The sequence below is a fragment of the Scyliorhinus torazame genome, chromosome 5, assembly GCF_047496885.1.
Source record: "Scyliorhinus torazame isolate Kashiwa2021f chromosome 5, sScyTor2.1, whole genome shotgun sequence".
NCBI lineage: Eukaryota > Metazoa > Chordata > Chondrichthyes > Carcharhiniformes > Scyliorhinidae > Scyliorhinus > Scyliorhinus torazame.
In genome coordinates this window covers 261,210,604-261,234,751 of record NC_092711.1, presented here as the reverse complement: position 1 = coordinate 261,234,751, position 24,148 = coordinate 261,210,604, and the positions used below count along the sequence as shown (strand labels likewise).

General features: G+C 45.6%; 1 protein-coding gene and 1 long non-coding RNA gene across 8 annotated transcripts in view; one reads left to right on the top strand and one right to left on the bottom strand.

Moving 5' to 3' along the window:
- Positions 1-350: 350 nt before the first annotated feature.
- LOC140421086 (uncharacterized) overlaps positions 351-24,148 on the top strand; it is a 45,833-nt gene continuing 22,035 nt past the window's right edge. Inside the window, exon 1 of the long non-coding RNA XR_011946665.1 lies at positions 351-470. This is a non-coding gene — a long non-coding RNA (uncharacterized lncRNA). The remainder of the gene's footprint in view (positions 471-24,148) is intronic.
- The window catches only part of frmpd3 (FERM and PDZ domain containing 3), a 698,336-nt gene continuing 681,043 nt past the window's right edge, over positions 6,856-24,148 (bottom strand). For all 7 annotated transcript variants that reach the window (XM_072505444.1, XM_072505439.1, XM_072505443.1 and 4 more), the window contains one exon: positions 6,856-9,873. In XM_072505444.1, the coding sequence (XP_072361545.1) occupies positions 6,917-9,873 (2,957 nt within the window). In that variant the 3' untranslated portion in view covers positions 6,856-6,916. The remainder of the gene's footprint in view (positions 9,874-24,148) is intronic.

Sequence of the window (24,148 nt, the reverse complement as noted above, 5' to 3'; positions counted from 1 at the left end):
TGTACAATGTTTAGGTATTTTTAAAAATGGTTAAAAATTGACTATGAATCGTTAAATATTTGACTTGTCCTGTTTGGACTTGTCATAAGTCTTTTTATGAAACAAAGTAAAATAGTGAGAGCATATGTTTATCCAGTGTCAACTGTAGTCATTTATGTACTATTTTGAACAATTTAATCTCACAACAAGTTTGTGACTTTAACAAAAGCTCATAAGAAGACAGCAATTTAATTACAGCTTATTGGATATTGGATTGAGTTCTGAGCTTAGAAAATCTTGGTGTAAGATTACTTTGGCTGATAAGAAGGTTGCAACAGATATGGGGTGTAACAAATTAATAACCTCACAAAACCCCTGTCTGAGAAGATTAGCTAAGGGAATACTTACTGCGGTAAACTTCCAGAAACATTGCAAATGACATTGGGTGAATGCAAGCTTGAAAATTCCAAGAACACTGACCTAGTGACCAAGTACGTGTGTTTCCCGAGTTCTCTCTCTTTTATTGATGCCAGTCAACAGAGCTGTCACTTTTCATTCCTTATTTCATCTAAGCTTAAATATGCCTTTCTACATATCTGTAGTTACTGCAGCATCACTGTGCTTAAATCTAGGTGGACTTTGATTTTTTTGGACCTTAATAATGTGGAGCTCCATAACTTCCTCAATCTGCCCTTACTGTTGCAAACTGAAGACTTGTAAAATTTAAATGTTGCCTTTCTAACCACTACTTTGAGTAATCTTGTATTTTGTCTCACTCTATAACATTGATGCTTTCCAGTAGAGTACCATAGACTTTCACCTAGATTTATCAGCTAGATATAAAACAAGCCTTCAAAACCATTATAAAGTAACACCAACTGGTGGCAGTAAACGTGAGGACTGTATGTCACAAGCTTTCAGAAACTTGTTTTCTTCAAAATCAAAGCCTATCATATACGCTACTGTGTACTGTTTCAGTATTGGTAGGTACTAATATTATATACTTTTAAGTTATAGATTTTCAACCTGGAATGTTCTGAAATATTTGATCTTATTTGTTGACTGGTGTGTACAATTTAAAAAAACTTTTTGTGCAGTGACAGCACTTTGTTTCTTTAAGTAGCTCGTATTGCCTTGCGGACAAGAATGTCTGTGTGTGCCAATATTTGCAGGGCGGTCCCCACCAGAAAGCTTTCAAAGTCTCAAATCTATGTCAGCTTGCCCTGCAATATTCATTTTATATTATCTAGTAGTGTGTATATTTATAAAAAATAAATATATTTTAATTGAAAAGTAAGAAACAAATCTTAACACTTAGCTAGCCTTTTACTTGATTTAATCTTTTCTTTGCTAATTAATTTTTTGATAGTTTTGATTTTTTTACTAAGACCAGGGATAATTTACAAATTTACTAAGAGAGTGGCAAGAATGTGGAACTCACTACTGCATAAAATGGTTGAGGCAAATAGCAAAGATGGGAAGCTCGACAAATACACAAGGGTGAAAGGAATAGAAAGGTATACAGATTGGATTAGATGAAGTAATGTGGGCAGAGCATAAACACCAAGATAGACCTATTAGGCTGAAAGGCATAATTCTTAATGTAAACTCTATGCAATTCTATTTTTGTAGACAAAGAAGTGCTTAAAAAAAAAAAGACATCTTTTAGCACTGAATGTTTTCACGTTTTATGGTGAGATGTACCGTTCATCATGTTGCTATTGGGAGTGCACTTGGTACTTATTGTTATCTGGTAAAGCATCACATTCACCTTTACCAGTTATTTAATGACCAACTTTCAACTATCTTTCTAATGGGAAAGGTGAGTATCTGAAATGATCACTTGCTACCTGAGGGATGTAATCTATAGTGCTGTAGGGCATTGTTGATGGTTGACTGACCAGCATGTCTTCCTAAGAGGATCTGGAGGAATGGACATATCACTAGAGACTCAGTTTCTACTCCGAAATTATTCTACAAAGCAATGCCCTAATATTAAGGCAGTCTCAGTTGTTGATGAAAGAGTGTGCATTCCACATTGGGCAAACAGAACCTGTAGATTTAAAGATTTTAAAAATAGCCCACCCAGCAAGAATGGGCAATTTTGGGGCAGATATGCATTTTACACCCTGCCTGATTGACTTCATCCAGTTGAGAGAGGCCAGTGCAAATGACAAAACTTCAAGGTGTCATATTTATCTCTTTCCCCAAGTCATTGATAATTATATTGGAATTCTAATTTGCTCACACCAATGCAATGACTCATGGTCAATCATAAAATTTATATATAACTCACTAAAAACCCATTTCTGCATGAACTTACACAACATACAATTAAATTTCCTATTTTCATGTTCTAACACAACTTTGCAGCAATCTTTTCCTTTTTAAATTTCTAAGTCTAGATAGATGTATGCTGGAAACTGCCTGTGTCAACTTCCAATGCTGTAATCCACTCATTGATAATTATGATATAGCACCTCAGTTTTGTGTCTCCTATCGCCTCAGCATGTATTGTAGAGAGACACCAATCTACTGCTCTGCTTCCCCGATTGCGTCTGTTATTTAACTGCAAATAGTGTCAACTAAAATTATTATTCAGAAATAAGTAAGAATATATGACTCAAAATAGGGGGTACATAAAATTGCCCGTTTATCCCCTGCTGTCTAGTTCAGCTTCACCTTGAAGACAACATTTGTCTTCAGTTCTCATATGTGCAATACCATTGGAGATCATCCAGTGCATTTTAAAACTGATTAATTTGACACATAATCATGCTTCATCCATCATACTCGACCCCTATCTGGCTGTGTGCTTCTATTTGACCCAGTGTTGGACAATTCCATATTATTTTTTGGCATTTTATGGTTGACTGCACTAATTTATTTCTATAAAATTGTGAACCACATTTGTTTTCAGGTTATTCATTTTTTTTATATTGGAAAAGACATATTGAAATAAAATATGTCACTTAAACTGTTCAACAAAAATATTAAAGTAATTTGCAGGAATGAGGCATTTGTCCTCAACCTCTGATGAGTGGCAAATTTAACAGTGCAACTTTGCAAGATCTCTGGACTAAATTATGCATACATTGCAACCATGAAGACAAATAGTTCCACCAAGCTCTCATTCAACTTCATGCATTGATATTTGTTCAATCCTTTCCCTAGTTTATTATGTTGCTTTTAGGCGTCAGCTGTGGTTTAGTGGTGCCTCTGATTCAGAAGATTGTAGGATCAGGTGCCAGTCCAGAACCTGAGCACGTAAATCAGGCTGACACTGCAATGCAGTACTCAGGGAGTGCTACATTGTTGGAGAGGCCACCTTTCCAATGCATTATTGACCTGAAGCCTTGTCATCCTTCACAGGTGGATATGAAAGATTCCATGGCACTATTTCAAAGAAGAATAAGCGAGTTATCCCTAATGTCCTTGTGAACATTCACCCTCTCAATTAGCTTGACAAAAACACATCATCACATTGCTGTTTGTAGGAGCTTGTTGGGTATAAAGTGGGTGTTGGTGTCTGACATGACAACAGTGGCTTCACTTCAAAAGTACTTGATTGGCTGTAAAGTGTTTTGGAATATTCTGAGATTGTAAAAGGCTTTATATAAATGAAAGTCTTTATGTTTTATAATGGAAGCTTTTGATGTTTTTTGTCATTGTAGATTACAATCTGGATGACAAGATTGATGCATCCAAGAGATAAGTAGATAGTTAATGGACAAGTAATGGAACTTGAATCCACCTGGACCTGCTAAAAAGTATTTCTTTTATTTTAAAATTCCTTTAAAACATTCAACTTACCAAGGGAGCTTTTGTGGGGAACGTTCTTCAGGTTCCGACATCTTCCCAGACACTTGAGTGGATAGGCTGGTGAGGACCTGAGATGTGCTTCTGGTAGTGTAGGGTATCTGACATTCCCATGGGATTTCCCCACCCCTCCGCGACTCTGTACACTTGGTGCGATCAGTGTCAAGAGGTCCCATACATGTATATCTCGAAAGTTACACTGGGATCCCCCCCCCCCCCCCCCCCCCCCCCACGCAAGGATGTTCAAGGTCAATGTGCCCTCTCTATATTCTGTATGATATTTGCTGAATGATTGGTTCCTTGTGCAGACAAATTTACTCGTCAAGGATACCTGCTGCTTATGCTTTCAACTGCCTGTCTTTTCCTGCATGATCCTTCTGCAGAGTGAAGTTGTTTATTTGACAATCCCAGTTTATGAATATTATTTGATAAAACTCTCTGCACCACTTGTGAATGACTATGTATGGAGTCGAGAGGAAATTATGCAAACATACAAGAGCCTGCTAATTAAAATAAACCAACCAAATCTGATCACTTCAAAATAAATGGCTGTTTGTGGAGTCAAAATACTATTGGATTCTTTTCTAAGGCTCAAATGCTTTTGACACATTTTCAGTTTTTGCAAAAGTTTTATGGGCTGAAAATGTAAGGACAGAAAGCAATGTACAGGGATGAAATGGTGCTTCTGAGAAGAGAGTAGGGTGGCAGCTTTGAAATGAATATGAGGTGGATTTGGAACTCCAAAGGACCTTCACCAGAGTAATGACAGAATGCCACGGCTAGCAGGAAGGGTCTACACTTCCACAGTACATGTGCCAGATATGGAAATTGAGGACAACGTAACACACTTTAAAGAACCTGACCAAGAACGAGCACTGAAACAATAATGCTTGTGCCAGATAAATGACTTAAGATTCTAGGCCAGAGTTTTACTTTCAAACCTGTTTCATAATTAATTATCATATGCTAACCTTGCACAACCTGTGCAGCTTTGTCATTTTTACATACCTATGGGCATCTGTGGAGAGGGATAACGAACGCGATTCTCTGGCCGCTTGGTGCCCAGCATGGTGCCATCATTCCTGGTTAATAGTGGGAGAACTCCTAAACAGGGTTCACGCCGGGTGCCGACCTGATGGCAATGCTCCCGAACCCAGTACCCGACGCGAACTGGGTGTGAATCAAACGTGCATGTTTAAATGAGTTTTAAAACTTATTTAAATATGTGAAGCTTGCTTAAGGCTGGAGTCTCCCAGCTCCCTGGATTCACTGGCCCTACCAGCACAGCTGGAGTGAATTATTCAACTTAGCTTTGAGATCTGGGCAGCCTTTAAAAAGGGCGCTCCAATCTCAGGGAAGCCGGTCATGCCAGCGATTTTAGTCCCCCACTCCAGAAAAGATTCAACAAGTGTGGGATTTTTCAGTGAGAATTTCCCCAAACCACAGATAAAAGACTAAGCATGGATGAATTGTGACCTGAATCGCGCCCATTCACTCGGTGCAAATCACCACGTGATTCCCGCCCAAAATGGCGCTTGGACATTTGTTGGGCTCTCCGTGTCTATGTTCTCCCCGTGTCTGCGTGGGTTTCCTCCGGGTGCTCCGGTTTCCTCCCACAAGTCCCAAAAGACGTGCTTGTTAGGTGAGTTGGACATTCTGAATTCTCCCTCTGTGTACTCGAACTGAGGTGACTAGGGGATTTTCACAATAACTTCATTGCAATGTTAATGTAAGCCTACTTGTGACAATAATAAAGATTATTATAACACACATTCAAGTTTTTCCACAGTCACATTTCTGAGAGCTTCACAGTATAACATAACCTACTTGAATGATGAATGGTCACTTATTGATGCACAGGTACAGTGGTACTGGAACTGTTTGATTTAAAAACCCATTCAGCCTACTTTCAGCTGTGGGGAGGGAGTTGAAATCCCCCCTTTGGTTCATAGTGTGATGAGTGGCGTGTGTGGGGGTTGAGGGGTGGGTCAGAGTTGACTGTGGAGCATTACGGTAGCTTCTTAGTTCATTTGACATAACTCCTTTCGTTGTGTTACGTGTGAAATGCATAAAACTTGTATGAATAGCTTTCCTTGAGACTAAAACAAAAGTTTTGACTTTTAGTTCTGGGCCTTCTTTAATTTTCTGATCAAGATTCGTGCTCTCAAAAGTTGTATTGTCATTAAAGCTGTAGATCTCTACCAATAGTAATGAGCTTTCATTGTAAGAATATTCAAAATGTTGTCACAAAGTCATGTGCAGCACTCAAGTTATGTGCATTTTTCTGTTGTGTAGCTGTGGAAAAAAAAGACCTATGAATTTCTACTAGTAAATATTATGTAGAATGAAAGAAGGGCACAGAGCATTTTAGATCACAATATTTTCTTAAATATTGAGATATTTATCGTTATTGTGATGAGGAATTAATTCTGCAATCCTAATAGTTAACTAGACTTGAGGGAAGGCAAAATCTTTCATGTGAATGCCTCAACATTTAAGTGACAGAATGTCTTAACTGTGAGGCAACATAGAATACGAGCTCTCTATTAAATGTGAATCATTTTATTCCATATAGTTTATAGTTATAGAGTAAGTTTATATGGAAAAAAAATTAGAAACCACAGTTTAGAAAGAAGTGATAATATTTTGATTAGTTAACACTTGGCCTGTGATGTCGGTTTAAACAGACTTTTGGGCTTTTCCAGTTCTACACAACCCAACGAATGCCTCTTACTTTAACCCGTCACATTTTTTTTTATTTTTCTGCAAATCCTTCTATTTTCTTACTCCTGAAACTGGATGATTAACTTCTTTTGTTGAAACATCTGACCTCCATAATAATTTTGACATCAGAATGGGGATGAGCCTAGGGGCAAAAATGTAAGACAAGGTTGACCTTTAAGTAGTAAGATAGAATACACAGGTTTAGTTGTGTTTATGAGGAAGACTTAGCGCATACATTCAAGATACCAAGGACAGATAATGTGGGAATAAAGCAGGAGGGAAACGGATAAGATACTGTTTGTATAAATGACTACTAAGCACGGGACACTGGAGTGTGTTTAGACAGTTTTTTTTGTAATTTGTACAGAAATGATGGGTGTGCAGCTTCATGAAGTTATTTGTTCATTAATGTTTTCATAGAGTGAGTAAATGTGCTCACTACTGTAGCTACCGATGTTGACTGCTTTGTTAAATGATGTACTGATGTCTTACTTGATGATTCCTCTGCTGCTCGGAGTAAAAACGTGTAGTTGATCACCACTTCCTCCACTTTTGAGAGAAGCTCCCTGCACTGCCTTTCTGATCGCATAATATACACCAAATGCACAAATGTCTCAATGAGGCCACAGAGCACTTGAAAGCTAGTTGAGATAGCTGTAAGCATGCGTGTTGGGCTTTTGTCAACTGCTGCCACTCTCCTACATGCAGTTCGCAGCTCTTTAAACTTCTGTGTGAGTGTTTGTTTGTACTCATCCAGGTGAGACAAAAGTTTAGGACCATAGTTTCCACGGTTCGCTGTGCTCTGCCTTAAGATGGTTAGCAGTTCGCTAGTGTCCTGCTGGGCGACGATAAAACCATCAGGTAACATATAGGCTCTATTCCGCAGAGCATTAATTTGGGTTATGTTGCCATCAGCATCACTTAATACTGCCTCCTGTTGTACTTTGTCCCCACTGCCATTCAAAACAGTTTTGTCTGACATTTGATAAGGCTTCACTAACGTTTCACTGAGTGTCACTGAACTGTCAGACTTCAGGTCTGGAAGAAGCTGCATTGGTACTGAATATGAAAGTTCGTCCTTATCACTGCTGTCATCAGCAACATCACAATTTCTATAATAAAAGCAGTACCTAAAAGAGCAGCATCTGTCATTGCCAGCCATGTCTTCTTTGAGAAGTGGTACTGACCTTGATGGTTTGGCATCTCCCTGAATAGAGAAAATTGCTGGAGACCTTTGTTTTTTGTCTATATTGGAAATGTTTACATGAGACTGGTAATCACACTGTGTTGGCTCCTGGCACTGGTTTTTAAGGACTTTTCTTATAAATTCACTCCCTTTTTCCAGATTCCTAGGCTCTTCTGCATTGGATACGGCCATATTTGTACTGTTTTCTGAACATTCTGACATCAGTTCACTTATTTCTGCCTCCGAGATTATGTTGGTGGCACTGTGGTGTCGCTGCAGTTTCCTGCCTGGGGGCAATTTCAGGCACTCGCCTCGTGCCATCATGCAAAACACACCAGGCTGCTGTTCAGATCTATAGTCGCTGGACTCCAGACTTGAGGTCCGCCTCCGAACAGCCTTTTGTTTGGTGTTGATATCGAGGGCAGAAGGGACAACACTGGTTTTAGGCTGTTTGTGAACACAAGGTCCATTGGCTCTCTCTGCTCTTTGTGATTCCATAGTACTAAGGATTGACGGAAAACACATTGAATTACAAGCTAATCCTCGACGTTTACAATCACAGCTACGGCGTTGTTCTCGGGACAATCCTGGAATATTTCCGACTGGGCTACTTTTGATTTGACAAGGGCAACGTCCAGATGCTATGCGATACAAGTAATCTTCCGCAAACACATCAACTTTGGTTTTGGGCTTGAGTAATTCTTCGAGAAACTCAAGTTCGTATTGTTTCACTTTTTGAAGTTGCTCCTGCCTCTCATCACTTTCTTTCTTAAATCTTGCTGGGAAAGTAGCTGAGAAAAGATTTTTAAAATTCAGCAAGGAGCCTTTTTGTGACTTAGCTTTATCAGGAATAAGAGACGTGTGTTGTTGAGCATCAAAGACATTTTCTGGAGATGATGTAACATGTGTCAAAGAAACACCACTCAGACTGGAAGGCTTGGAACACGTTGGGATGCCATCAGTTTTTTCTGAACTAATATTGGTTTTAAAAGAACATGTGTGGACCTGATGTTTCATCTTTTCAGTGCTAACTTGCTGCGCTGTGTTGTTATCTAGTCCTAAAGTGGCAATAGGATACCTATAAGGGCTGAGATAACATTCTTCATTTGGGGAACTAGTTCTCCTGGGTTGACTTGCCTTTTCAGTTTTGATGGGATCATTCTTTTGACTAGTTGGTGCGACCACCAAATCTATAAGGTCATTATTGAATAATGCAGAAATTTCCTTACCCGTTGCTGGCTGATACTTTCTATTGTTCACTTTTACATATGCCACTTCATTGTCCTTTGGTGTGCACGTATGGAAGGCAGTTCTGTGGCCCTGAGAATCTACTTGTCTTTGCGCAGGTACTTCAGATTTCAACAAATGACATTCACATGGTCCAGAACTTCCTTGCATGTTTCCTTCAAATTTCAGATGCTCATTTTTTGAAGAATCACATTCAGCACAGCTATCGGTGTACATTGAAACTGGAAAATGAGTGTTACTTGTTGAGCCATAACTTAATGAATTTTCTTGGCGGGTTTCATGCCTTGAGAATCTGGGGCTGTTTCCAGAGTTCCTGCCATTTGGCAACTGTTTGATACATGTTCTGTCTTCTCCAACATGAAGAAATGATTTGTCTTCACTCTGATTTGTTACCTCTTCAGGACTAGTCAGTTTCTTGGAAGAGTCTTCCTGGGATTGAGCAATTGGTTTTTTCAACATATTTTCTTCTGCAATCTTTGGACAACTAAGACAACCATGTTGTAAAACAGGCGTTAAAATAACATTATCTAGCCTGTTTGTGGATTCATTATAATGTGTGAATACCCGAGGTCTCATGTGAACCGTACAATATCCTGTCACATGTCCAGGTTTGAGTGGAATAGAACCAGACAAGGGACTCTGTTTAGATGAAGCAACTGCAGATAAAGTATTTGTTTCTTCACAATGTCTCTTTGTACAAGGAACCCCTCTGAAGGCAGCGTGTGCACAGCATCTAACAGCACTGAAGGGAACATCTTTTTTCATAATTAGGCCAGTTTTGTTTCCCTGATAAGCAAGTAAATGGTGTTGTTTGAATGCTGAGACCATTTCAGAGATGTCTGTCATTTCTGAAGAGTTTGTTTCATGGCCAGAATCCAGTGATGACTCTGGGGTCATAGCTGCCAATACAATCAAACCTGTGGATCACAAGAGAAATAATCTTATGATATTGAAGTAACAAGTGTGGAACATATGAGCTGAATAAATGCTAATTAATATCATTATATTCCTTGCTGAAACTAAACCTCAACCTTTAAAGAAAGAAACTTGAGTGAGGTATTTAAAATAATAAATGGACTGGAATGTAGCCATGAGGATATACTATTTGAATTAGATTGGTTAGAGTGAGTAGGTTACATGCATGCATTTGTTTTTAATCTTTCATGGAATGTAAGCCCTATTGGCAAATACATACTTATTACCCAAGAATAGAACTTGGTTAGATGTCAGCAGCTTTTTATTCTCAGAGGTTCACTGGCCTCTGGAACAAGTAATGCTGCCTTGTTCAATTAGTGCACTGCAAATGTTAAAAATGATCTAAAGGAGTTCCCAGAGTCTGATAACATCATGCTTAAACGGGAGGAGGGATAAGCCTCACGAATACTGTGACTTCCTGCAAATTGTTTTGATTATCTTTAAAGGTCAGAAAGGAATCAACAAGAATTTCAAATGCTCAAACGTGAATTAGCTTGCGTTCATCAAAATTGTTTCCTGCTTCTTTCAGGACTTGTATGAGGGAAGTGAATGCACTATTGCCAAGTTTGCTGTTGACACAAAAATAAGTGGGAAGGTAAATGGTGAGGATGACACAAAGAGTCTATAGAGGAATATAGACAGGTTAGAGAGTGGTCAAAAACTTGGTGGATGGAATATAATGTAGGAAAATGTGAACGTATGCACTTTGGTAGGAAGAATAAAGGGTCTGAATATTATTTAAATGGAGAAATGCTGAAGAAAACTGTATGAGAATTGGGGGTTCTCATGCACAAATCACAAAAAGCTAGCATGCAAATTCAGCCGTTAATTGAGAAGGCAAATGGAATGTTGGCCTTTATTTCAAAGGGAATGGAGTATAAAAATAGGGAAGTCCTGCTAAAACTAAGCAAGGCACTAGTTAGACATAGAATATTCTGAACAGTTTTGGCCCCCTTTTCTAAGGAAAGATATATAATGATATTGGAGGCAGTCCAGAGAAGGTTCACTAGGCTGATTCCGAGTATGGTGGGACTTTCTTATAAGGAGAAGTTGAGTAGATTGTGCCTGTACTCATTGGAATTTAGAAGAATGATAGATGACCTTATTGAGACATACAGCATTTTCAGGGAGCTTGGCAGGATAGATGATGGTAAGAGGAGGTTTCTTATTGTGGGCGAGTCTAGGACCAGAGAGCATAACCTCAGAGTAAGGGGTCATCTATTTAAGACCGAGATGAGGAGGAAATTCTTCTCTCAGAGTATAGTAAATCTGTGGAATTCTTTTCCTCAGAGCTGTAGAGGCTAGGTCATTAAGTATGTTCAAGGCTGAGATGGACAGATTCTTAATCAGTAAGGAAATCAAGGGTTATGGGGTACAGCAGGAAAGTGGAGTTGAGGATTATCAGATCAGCCATGATCTCATTGAATGATGGAGCAGATTTGATGGGCCGAGTGGCCTGCTTCTGCTCCTACATGTTATGATTTTATGGACCTGTGGCTGACTGTGGGTGGGAACATAGGACGTCCTGAGACTTAACTGCAACATGACTGTTTGGGACTAGCTGGGTTTTTCTGTCAGTGATTTGCATACGTTTTTACGTACTCTTATTTTGTTTCATCATGACTCGTATCATAAACACCTAGGATAGGATTTTCTGGTAGTGCCCACCCTGAGACCGGAAATTCCCACCTGAGGCCAACGACGGATCTTTAAATGGTCCATCAAATTTCCCATCCACCTGCAGCGATTCCTGGGGTGGACGGGCTAGAAAATTTACTCCGTAATTATTATTTTTAAAAGAAATCTTTTTATTGGCATTTCTCATATTTATAAACAGTTGTGTATATATACATCACATTTTTCTCGCCTGCGCTAATTTCCTTTATTATACAGAGGTTTAGTTTGTCCTTTGTTTAACTGACCTTCATTGCCCTCTGGATCGGTCTATGGTTCCTCCCCCTTCCCCGTTCACCCGCCCCCCCCCCGCTTCGGCTATGCTTTTATTTTATTTTCCGGACAGAGTGGAATCATCTCTCGTGGTTTCCCTGCATTCCTCCCCCCCCCCCCCCCCCCCGGGTTGCACAGACTTTTGGTAACTCATCTATCTTGGTGTTTTAGTAATTAAAAAAATAAAAAATAAAAACATTTATTAGGTTACTCCTTGTTGCTGGCCTCGAACAGGTTTTGGAGCAGACCGACAAACTGCCCCCAAGTATCCAGGAAGCCTTCCTCTGACCCTCGGATGGCGTACTTAATCTTCTCCAGGTGGAGAAATTCCGAGAGGTCAGCGAGCCAGTCTGCAGCTTTGGGTGGTGCTGCCGATCGCCAGCCGAGCAGGATTCTCCGGCGTGCGATTAGGGAAGCGAAAGCAAGGGCGTTGGCCCCCTTCCTCCTGTGTAGCTCTGGCTGCTCTGATACCCCGAAGATTGCCACAATTGGGCATGTCTTCATCCTCACCCCCACAACCTTGGACATTGCCTTGGAGAAGGCTGTCCAGAACCCAGCAAGCTTGGGGCAAGCCCAAAACATGTGGGTGTGGTTGGTTGGGCCCCTCTGGCACCGCTCACATTTGTCCTCCATCTCCGGGAAGAACCTGCTCATTCGGGTTCTGGTCAGGTACGCTCTGTGCACCACTTTGAGCTGCATTAGGCTTAGCCTTGCGCAGGAGGAGGTGGAGTCCACCCTGCTCAGTACTTCACTCCAGAGTCCCCATCCTACCTCTGTCCCCAGTTCGTCCTCCCATTTTTGTCTGATCACATCCAGTGGTGTTCGGGCTCTGTCCAGTAGCTGTCCATATATTTTCCCACATAGCCCCCCCTTCTCGTTGCTTGTGCCGATCAGGTCCTCTAGTAGTGTGCTTTCTGGGGCCCTGGGGTACCCCACTGTCTCTTTGCGGAGGAAGTGTTTTATTTGGAGGTGTCTCATTTCCTGTCCTTTTGCTAGCCTCCACTTCCTCGTCAGTTTGTCCAGTGTCGCCAGTCTGTGCCCTACGTAGAAGTCCCCGACTGTCAATGTGCCCCCGTCCCGCAAAGCTGGGTGCATGTTCTCAGCGTGGCCGCTACCACTGGGCTTGTTGTGTATCTTGTTGAGGAGGATGGGAGTGCTGCTGTAGCCAGGGCCCGGAGGGTCGTTCCTTTACAGGATGCCTCCTCCATTTGTACCCAATCTGTGTCAGGTTCTTGTACCCATCCCCTCACTCTTTCTGCCGTTGCTGTCCAGTGGCAGTATTGTAGGTTTGGTAAGGCCCAGGCCCCTTTGATTTTCCTTCTTTACAGTGTCTGTTTTGGAATTCTCGGGTTCTTACCCCACCCCACACAAACGCCATGATTAGCCTGTCTATGTTTTGGAAAAAAGCCTTGGGGATGAAGATCGGGATGGATCTAAACAGGAAGAGGAACCTTGGCAGTACGTTCATCTTGATCGTCTGCACTCTCCCCGCCAAGGAGAGTGGGAGTGAGCCCCACCTTTGAAGGTCTATTCTTACTTCCTCCACCAGGCTGGTCAGGTTCCACTTGTGGATCTGTGTCCAGTCTCTGGCTATCTGGATCCCCAGGTAGCGGAATCTGTTCTGGGCTGTTTTGAAAGGGAGCCCCTCCAGCTCGCTCCCTCCCCCTTTTGGGTTCACTGGGAATGCCTCACTTTTGCCCAGGTTAAATTTGTAGCCCGAGAAGGTTCCAAACTCTTTCAGCATTTGCAGTATTGCCTTCAGTCCCTCCTGTGGCTTCGAGACATAGAGGAGCAGGTCATCTGCATAGAGTGAGACTCTGTGCTCTCTGTCTCCTCTCCGGATTCCCTTCCAGCTTTTCGCGTCCCGCAGGGCTATCGCCAGGGGTTCGATAGCTAGCGTGAACAAGAGTGGGGACAGGGGGCAGCCCTGTCTTGTTCCTCTCTGCAGCTGGAAGAATTTAGAGCTGGTGGTGTTAGTTCGGACGCTCTCTTTTGGAGCGTTGTACAAGAGCCTCACCCAGGTGGTGAACCCCGCTCCTAGCCCAAACCGTTCCAGTATCTTGAGAAGGTATTTCCATTCGACTCTGTTGAAGGCCTTTTCTGCGTCCAGGGAGACGATCACCTCTGGTGTTCTCTCCCCAGAGGGGGTCATTATTATGTTCAGAAGCCACCTGATGTTCGCTTTGAGCTGCCTACCCTTGACTAAGCCGGTTTGGTCCTCTGCGACCACCTCTGGTACACACCCCTCCAGCCTTTTGGCCAGGACCTTTGCGAGTATTTTCGTATCCACGTTCAGCAGTGAAATGGGTTTGTATGATCCGCATTCCGTCAGGACTTTCTCTTTTTTGGGTATCAGTGAAATTGTGGCCTGCGCTAGCGTTGGGGGCAGGATGCCCCTTGCCAGTGAGTCCGTGAACATGTCCCTTGGGTGTGGGGCCAGGACTGGTGCAAATTTTTTGTAGAAGTCCGCCGGGAACCCATCGGGTCCCGGTGCCTTCCCCGTCTGCATGGAGCTGATGCTCTCCATGATTTCTCCCAGGTCTATTGGTGCTTCCAGCTCCGCCCACAACTTTCCCCCACAACTGGTAGTTCCAGTCCGTCTCGGAACAGTTTCATCCCCGCGACCGCGTTGAGGGGCTCGGAGGTGTACAGTCCCCGGTAGAAGGTCTCAAATGCCTGATTGACCTCCTTAGGTTCTGTTACCAGTCTGCCTCTGCTATCCTTTACCTGCGCTATTTCCCTTGTGGCTGCCTGCTTTCTCAGCTGGTAAGCCAATAGGCTGCCAGCCTTGTCTCCGTGTTCGTAGAAGGTCCCCCGTGTCTGGCGGAGTTGGTACACTGCTTTCCTAGTGGATAGCAGGTTAAAGTCCATTTGCAGCTTTTTCTCTCCGCCAGCAGCTCTACGGCCGGGGCCTCGAAGTATTTCCTGTCGACTTCCAGGATGGAGTCCACCAGTTGTTGCCTGGCCACCCTCTCTTCCCTATCTCTGCTTGTCTTGTAGGCTATGATCTCTCCTCTAATCACGGCCTTCAGTGCCTCCCAGAACGGGAGGGTGAGACCTCCCCGTTTTGGTTGTTACTCACGTAGTCGCCTATGGCCTGCAATGTTTTCTGACAGAAGGCCATCTCGGCCAGGAGGTCCGTGTCCAGCCTCCATGTGGGGCGCTGGGCACGGCCTGTCTCCAACCTCACATCCATATAGTGTGGAGTGTGGTCAGAGATAACGATCGCGGAGTTCTCCGTTCCCGTGATCCCTGGAAGCACCGATTTCCCCACTGCAAAGAAGTCGATACGGGTGTATACCTTGTGTACTTGTGAGAAGTATGAAAATTCCTTCTCTCCCGGGTGCAGGAACTTCCATGGGTCCACTGCCCCCATCTGCTCCATAAATGCTCCTAGTTATCTAGCCATGCCAGTCTTTTTCCCTTCTCTGGGGTTTGATCGGTCGGTCAGTGGGTCCTGTACACAGTTGAAGTCGCCCCCCCATGATCAGTCGGTGTGTGTCAAGGTCGGGGATTTCTGCCATGGTCTTCTTTATGAATTCTGCATCGTCCCAGTTGGGAGCGTACACATTTGCCAGTACGACCGGTGCCCCTTCCAGGACACCGCTGACCATGACGTACCGTCCCCCTGGGTCCGTAACTGTCTTGGTTTCCGTAAACCTCGTCCTCTTACTAATTAATATTGCTACTCCCCTAGCCCTCGTCCCGTAGCGTGAGTGGTATGTCTGTCCCACCCAGCCCTTTCTTACCAGCTGTCGGTCCTTCTCCCTCAGGTGCGTCTCTTGTAGGTAGATTATGTCTACTTTCAGGCTTCTTGGGTGGGTGAAGAATCTGGATCTTTTGACCGGGCCGTTGAGTCCCCTTACGTTCCAGGTAACAATCCTGGTGGTTTTTGTTTTGACCCCCGGACCTGCGGGGTCACCCATACTTACCTGGTGGATGCACCACTGCCCTCCGGGGTTTCCCTTCGTTAGGGGGCCGTACAAAATGGCCGCGGTCACCGCTCTCACTATGAGGTCGGGCGCCAGGGCTCCGGGGTTTCATTTTGTCCAGGGGGCACCCACCATGGCCGCCAGCTGTGTGTACACCACGTGGCTGCGCCCCTGCACTCCAGGGTCTCCCTTCGTCCTGAAACCTTCCCGAGTGGCTGTTTGCGGCACCGTCTTGGTTCCTCGCCCTGCTCCATGCCTGCCGAGGCCTGTGTTCGTGCTGCTTATCTACCTCACCCTTCCCTTTGCTTCTCTTTTGTTCTGGGCTCTCCCCCCGACTCCTCTCCCCCCCCTTAGTCCCTGTTCCTCTGTCCCCCCCCCTGTGTTCTTCCCCCCCTTCTGCCCTGCCCACCCCTTCTCTTTGTGCCAAGAGCTCCCTCCCCCTTGAGAAGCGTGCCGCGGCCCTCCTTTCTTCCTGCCCTCCCGTGTTAGCCCTGCTCGCTAGCACGGTGGCCCCGCTCCCAGTACTTGCCCTGCTCTGGTCCTGTTTCACCTTCCTTTTGCTAGCCCTTGTCTCGCCCTCCTGTCCGCCTTTCTCACCCTCATTCACCGTGCTTCGCTCCCCCCCCATTGCATTGAGAGATGGAACGTGCCCGGGAACGAGTTAGCACAGTCCCGCACAGTACACCAAACAGGTGTGTACAGTTCGTGATCGTATTGTCTCTGTTTGCGGTCTGCCCGCTGCTTCTTCCTTTCTTTTCCATCCCCGTCGCTTTCATGATGGCCGTTGTGGCTGTCCCTCCCCCAGTTTGTTCGCTCGAACGAACTCCTCCGCTGCCGCTGGGGTGTTAAAAAACAGCTCCTTCCCCTCAAATGTTACCCAGAGTTTGGCCGGGAATAACATCCCAAATTTCACATTACTTTTGTAGAGTGCTGATTTAGCCCTGTTGAATTCAGCCCTTCTTTTGCCCAATGTTCTGGTACACCCTTATGGTCTTCCCTTCCCACGTGTTCGCTTTCGTCTGCCGGGCCCACTTTAGGATTTTTTCCCTGTCTTGGAACCGGTGCAGTTTCACGATAATCGCTCTGGGCTGCTCCCCTGCTTTGGGCCAGGGTCGGAGCGACCTGTGCGCCCTGTCGATTTCGGGGGGGTTTGGAAACTTCTCCCTTCCCACTAGCTTGCCCAGCATTTGGGTGACGTAGCCTGTTGGTCTCTGCCCTCCATCCCCTCTGGCAGACCCACTATTTTAACATTCTGCCGTCTGGACCTATTTTCCTGGTCCTCCACTTTCCCTCTCAGGCTCCCCTGGGTCGTTACCAGCCTTTTCACCTCGGTTTCCTGAGTTACCATCCTGTCGCTCTGGTCCGAGGCGGCCCTCGCCAACTCCTGAATAGTTTTCTCCTGCGCCTCCACCTTCCTTTCCAGGTCATTGATGGTTCGCTGCATTTTGTCCGTTGTCTCCGCCAGCATCTCCTTCATCATTGTGTGGAGCTCCGTCCTGAGTGCCTCCCTCATGGCGTTTATCTCCATTTTTATCTCCTCCTTTATGGCGTTTATTTCCGTTTTCAGCACGCTTCTCCATTCCTCCCCGTGCGGGGGTGAGGATGGTCGCCGCGTCCTGTTCCTGCTCCGCGGCTCGGCTCGCCAGCTTTTCCGCTTCCTGATTCGCCTGAACCTCCGCCTCGCCCCGTGGGGTCGTCTGCCTGTGCGGCCGCAGCTCCTGCTTTTTTCCTTCGCCTTCACTGCTGTTCCTGCTTACATCTCGCCGTTCCCTCAATTTATTATTTGGAGGCATATTTCTGTCTGTGCCTTCCTTTTAAAAACTATTTTTTAAAATAAAAAGGGATTAAAAAAAAAAAAAAAAAATGTTTTGCAGGAGAGGAACACGGTAGGTTGAATTAAAAAAATTCTTATTTTGTCCTTGTGATCCTCTCCGTGCTCCGACTTTCAGGCCGTTTCTGAGCGATCCCTACTCCTCCTCCATGTGCAGCTCACCGGGACCAGTCTCTCCTTTTTTTCCCCCTCTCCCTCTCCAGCTCCGTGGATCAGAGCTTTGCCACCTGGGCAGGGCCGAATTCGCGGGGCCTAAGGAATTTTATTATTTTTTTTTGAAAATTCCCCAGGAAAACCCCCCCAAAAAAGCCATGATTTTGTGGCTGTGCGGGAGCGTCTTTGCTGCGGCCGCTCCGTTCGCGATCGCCACCGGAACTTTACTCCGTAATTATGATAGTACAGATTTTAAGGAGAACTAATTTAATGGCATATATCTGTTTTAAAACTTTTGCATTGAGTTTAAAAGCCTTTTCAATCCTCCCGAATTTCATTTACTACTGGGCGGTGAATATTGCGATGTTCAGGAAGTGGGTAGGGGAGGAGGGATCGGTATGGGAGCGGGTGGAGGCGGCATCATGTAAGGACACGAATTGGGGGCACTGTTTACGGCACCTTTGCCATTCTCGCCGGCTTGGTACTCCACAAGCCTGGTAGTAGTGGCAGCCCTGAGGGTGTGGGGACACTGGAGGCAGTGCATGGGGTTAGAGGGGGGAGGTCGGTGTAGGCACCGATATGTGCTAGCCACCCATTCGCTCCGGGGGGGAGGGGGCTGGACGGGGGGTTTCGGAGGTGGCAGTGGGCAAGGGTCGAGAGATTTGGGGATCTCTTTACTGATGAGGGTTTCCCGAGCTTGGAGGAGCTTGAGAAGGAGTTTGAGTTGCCAGGGGGGAATGAGTTCTGGTATCGGCAGGTGAGCGATTTAGTGCAGAGGCAGGTTTCGACCTTCCCGCATCTGCCTCTCCAGGAGCTACAGGATAAGGTGGGGTTGAGAACAGGAGTAAGAAAGAGGAATGTCTCAGATCAACAAGGAGCTGATGGAGTGGGAGGGAGCTCCAATGGAGGAGGTGAAGAGAAATTGGGAAGAAGAGCTGGGTGAGGAGTTGGAGGCTGGGTTATGGGAGGAGGCCCTGAGGAGAGTTAATGCATCCTCGCCGTATGCCAGGCTCAGCCTGATACAGTCGAAGGTGGTCCACAGGGCACACATGACTGTGGCCCGGATGAGCAGGTTTAAAAAAAAAAAAAAAAAAAAATTATAGTACCCAATTCATTTTTTCCAATTAAGGGGCAGTTTAGCATGGCCAATCCACCTAGCATGCACATCTTTGGGTTGTGGGGGCGAAACCCACGCAAGCACGGGGAGAATGTGCAAACTCCACACGGACAGTAACCCAGAGCCAGGATCGAACCTGGGACCTCAGCGTCGTGAGGCCACAGTGCTAACCCACTGTGCCACTGTGCTGTCCCTGTTTTTTGAGGAGGTGGAGGATAGGTGTGGGCGCTGTGCAGGGGACCTGCGAACCATGTCCATATGTTTTGGGCATGTCCAAGGCTTAGGGGTTTTCTGACGTCATGTCAGAGGTCTTATAAGTGAGGGTGGTGCTGAGTCCAGAGGTGGCGATCTTCGATGTGGCAGAAGACCCGGGAGCCCAGGGGGCGAGAGAGGCTGATGTCCTGGCCTTTGCCTCCCTGGTGGCCCGGAGATGGATCTTACTAGGATGGAGGGACTCGGAGCCCCGAAGTCAGGGGTGTAGGTTAGCGACATGGTGGGGTTTCTCAGACTCTAGTAAATTAAATTTGCCTTGAGGGGTTCGTTAGAGGGGTTTGCTCGGAGGTGGCAGTCGTTCATCGACTTCTTTGAGAAGAATTAAGCTGTCAGCAGGGGTGGGGGGGAGGGGACGGGAAGGGGAGGCATGGGAGAGATGAGTAAGGATAGGAGAACCAATGGAGGAGTGGTTGGGGAAGATGACATTGTTTGTGTCAGCCATGTTGGCTGGGGTCTGTGCCCGGGGGGAAGGGGGGGGGGGCGGGGTTTGTTGGTTATATTGTTGTGTTTTTGCTTTTTGTTGAAATTTGATGAGTAAAATTGTTAAAAATATAAATGCCTTAATAAATTTTTTTTTTAAAAAAAGCCTTTTCAAAATGGTAGTGTAAATAACTTGGCACCTTCTGGTGTTTATTGAAAGCTCATCAGACTTATACCTCTAGAGATAGCTATACAGAGTCATTAAAAATGTAAAGATCCCACTGGAGATGTCCAGTGAATTCTAAAACGTGTGTAAAACCCTTTTACTTCTGAGAGAACAGGAGACAGGAGGGGACTTCAAAGGATCTCAACATAACAGGCCCTGGCAGAACAATACTTCGTTGAAATTAACATAGCCATTTTGGAATTGTATAATGTCTATTTAAAAACAGACAATTTGTCTGCAGAACCCCAGGAAGAACTATGAGAAACAACATCAGAGAGGGTTGTTGGCCAAGGGAGGAATCAACAGCTGTTCTGCAAAAAGAGTCCAGGCAATCTGCAAGTTCCATAACCGTATCAATGAGGAATAGGAGACCTTCTCTCTCTCAAAAACTACTGATCTGCTGAGTCCAACATCTCAGAATAGTCATTTTACAGAAGCTAAACTGAACTTCAAGTTTCAACCTCTTCACTTCAGCAAGAAGGAATTCAAGCAATGGCCCCACAACAGTATCTCCCAGAGATTGTTTTGGAATTTCATCTTTTAGTATCTTTTTATCTTTATCTGATTTTAATCTTTGTATCTGAATTATAGTTAATAACTTTATCACTTTTACTGAAGTAAGTCTCAGTAGTGGTTTTTGTAATGAACGAACCATTATCTTGTTTAAGGCTAAATCTTGTTTGCTGGGTTATTTTTAAATTGAACCTGTCATAAACTAAAAGAGGGCTAAATATGCACACATTCTGAGCTCATGGACTACTTCAAAGTGGTTTAAAGTGAACTTTGATGTCAATTGTAAGCCATGCCTTTTATGTGGCCATGCCACTTAGTATAGGTGCCATCCATGGCTCAATGGTAGTACTCTCAGTCAGAAAGATTTGTATTCATATCCCACAGCCAGAGTCCTGAGCACAAAATCAAGCAATTCCTTAGTGCTGCACAGAAGTGTCATGTTTCCGATGAGACGTCAAACTGAGGCCCTGTCAGCCTTTTCAAATGCATATAAAAGATCCCTTTGCACTATTTTGAAAAACAGCAGGAGACTTCTCCCTGATGTCCTGGCCAGCATTTATCCCTCAACCAAAGCAAATAAGAACACACATTTTCTGGTCATTGTCAGACTTTTGTTTGTGGGAACTTGCTGTGCACAAATTGACTGCCATGTTTCCTGTGTTATAATAGTGATCACACGTAAAGCTCTTTGGCACACTTTCATGATCTGAAAGATGCGATAATTTTTGTTTCTTTTTGGAGAAAATATTTCTCAGAGATTTATTTAGTTTGCTACAACACTCATTCCTTCGTGCTATATGGGCAACATGGTAGCACAGTGGTTAGCATTGTTGCTTCACAGCACCAGGGACCCAGGTTCAATTCCCGGCTTGGGTCACTGCCTGTGCGAATCTGCACATTCTCCCTGTGTCTGTGTGGTTTTCCTCCGGGTGCTCCGGATTCCTCCCAGTATACTTGAACAGGCGCTGTAGTTTGGCGACTAGGGGATTTTCATAGTAACTACATTGCAGTGTTAATGATTATCGACTGAATTATAGAAAATTTACAGCAAAGAGAGAGGCAACTTGGCCCATCATATCTGCGGCGGCTGAGAAATGAGTCACCTCGCCTAACCCCACTTTCCATCATTTTTAACACTTTTAAATGAGCTGAGGGTTTCTGCCTCTGCCTGTTTTCAGGTGGTGAGTTCCAGACCCCTGCAAACCTCTGTTTTCCTCATCTCCTCTCTAATCGTTCCACTAATCGCTTTAAATCTATGTCCCCTAGTCACTGATCTCTGCTAAAGTAAATAGACCCTTCTCATCCACTTTATCTGGGCCCCTCACAATTTTATACATCAAATCTCCCCTAAGCCTCCTTGGTTCCAATAAGAACAATTTAATCCCATCCAATCTTTCCTCATAGCTACAATTTTCCAGTCCTGGCAACAACCTCGTAAATATTCTGTATACCCCCTCTTAATGCAATCACACCCTTTCTGTAATGAGGTGACAAGAATGGCACTCAGACTCAAATTGTGGCCGAACTAATGTTTTATATAATTCAAGCATAAACTCCCTGCTCTTATATTCTGTTCCTCAGCTAATCATTGAAAGGGTTCCACCCTATTCCATCTCCCTATTTAATTTTTTTAAAAGTATTTTATTACAAACATGTATCAAAACAGGTTGCAGCAAATAAACACCCCGGGAAACATACTTCCCAACAATCAACTATACAGTCTGTACAAATTTCCCCCCTTTTTCACCCTCCCTCTCCCTCCCCCTGCGACAAACAGCTCCTCAAACACTGTCACAAACATCCCCCACCTTTTCTCAACCCCCCCTGCTGAGCCCCTTAACTCATACTTTATCTTCTCTAACCGCAGGAAGTCGTACAGGTCACCCAACCAAGCTACTACCCCCAGTGGCGATGCCGACCGTCACTCCAGCAGAATTCCCCGCCGTGCAATCAGAGAGGCGAAGGCCACAACATCGGCCTTCCTCCTCTCCATGAGCTCCGGCTTCTCTGAAACCCCAAATATCGTCACCAAAGGTCCAGGTCCACCTCCTCCTCCACTATCCTGGCTAAGACCGCGAACACTCCCGCCCATAATCGTCCCAATTTTTCGCAACCCCAAAACATGTGCGTCTGATTCGCTGGACCCCGCCCACGTCTCTCACACTCATCTGCTACCCCTGAAAGAACCCACTCATTCTCGTCCAAGTCATATGCACCCTGTGCACCACCTTAAACCGTATCATCCTTGCACAAGGGGAGGTCCCGTTTACCCTTCGCAGTGCCTCACTCCATACTCCCCAATTGATCTCCCCTCCAAACTTTGCTTCCCATTTCTCCTTGATCTTCACCACCCGCTCACCTCCTTGCTTCCCCAACCACTTGTATATATCCCTAATTCTTCCCTCCCCTTCCACATCTGGAAGCAGCAGTCGCTCGAGCAGGGTGTATCCCGGCAACCTAGGGATTCCCCTCCAGACCTTTTGCGCAAAGTCCCTAACCTGCAGATGCCTGAACTCACTCTCCTCAGAAGCTCTACTCTCTCCCTTAGCTCCTCCAGACTGGTTGGAGGGGGTGAACCGTTCCTCCAAATACAAATCCCTCACCTTGCCCAGCCCCACTTCCCTCCACCTCCTGTATATACTATCCACCCCCTCCAGCCCAAATCCATGGGGCGGGATTCTCCAACCCCCCCCCGCCGGGTCGGAGAATCCCCAGGGGGCGGCGTGAATCCCGCTCCGCCGCCGGCTGCCATATTCTCCGGCTCCGTTTTTGGGCGGGGGCAGGATTCCCGCGACGCTGGTCGGAGGCCGTTGGCAGCGGCACCCCCCGGCAATTCTCCGGGCCCCGATGTGCCGAGTGGCTGTCCGCCTTTGGCCTGTCCTGTCGGCGTGGGCTACGCATTGTCCCACACGGCGGAACCTGGTAGATAAGTCATAAGTCGGCGGTGGCGGTCTTCGGGCAGGTGCGGGGGATCCGACCACGGGGGGGGGGGGGCCCATAGCCCGTGATCAGGGCCCACCGATCTGCGGGTGGGCTTGTTCCATGGGGGCACTTCTTCTTTCTGCGCCGGGCCCCTGTAGGGCTCCGCTATGGCCAGCACGGAGAAGAGAACCCCCCGCGCATGCGCCAAAATACGACAGCCGGTCAGAGCATGCGCGGAATCACGCCAGCAGTTATGTACACGCGCGAGATCACAATGGCCGTTCTGTGCATGCGTGAACTGCGCAGTCCCTTCGGCGCCGGTTGGAGTGGCGCCAACCCCTCTGGCGTCCATCTAGTCCCCTGGACAGGTGAGAATCCCTCGGGGGCTCGTTGACGCCGGAGTTGTTGGCGCCGGTTTTCCCGCTGGCATGGGGACTTAGTCCCCGGAAGAGAGAATCCCGGCCATGATTTTTGCACAGCGGTGTTGGCACCGACACCCCTTCCATCCTAAAATGCCTCCTCAGCCCCTTCACCGTGGATCGCACCACCTGGCTCCCTGAATACCTACTCGGAGCCATTGGGAACGCTGCCATCACCATAGCCCTGAAACGAAACCCCTTACACGATTCCTCCTCCATCCTAATCCACTCTACCCCTTCTCCTTCCCACCTCATCGCGCCTTGTCCACATTTGCCGCCCAATAATAATGAAGCAAGTTCGGCAACGCCAATCCCCCATGTTGCCTCTGCCTCCTATTTAATTACCAGCTGATCAACTTCTCATGCTACCTTCAGGGATCTGAAGACATTCGCTCCAAGGTCACTCACTTCCTTGACTCCTCTCAGTATCCTCCCATTTATTTAGTTTTTATTCATTCATGAAA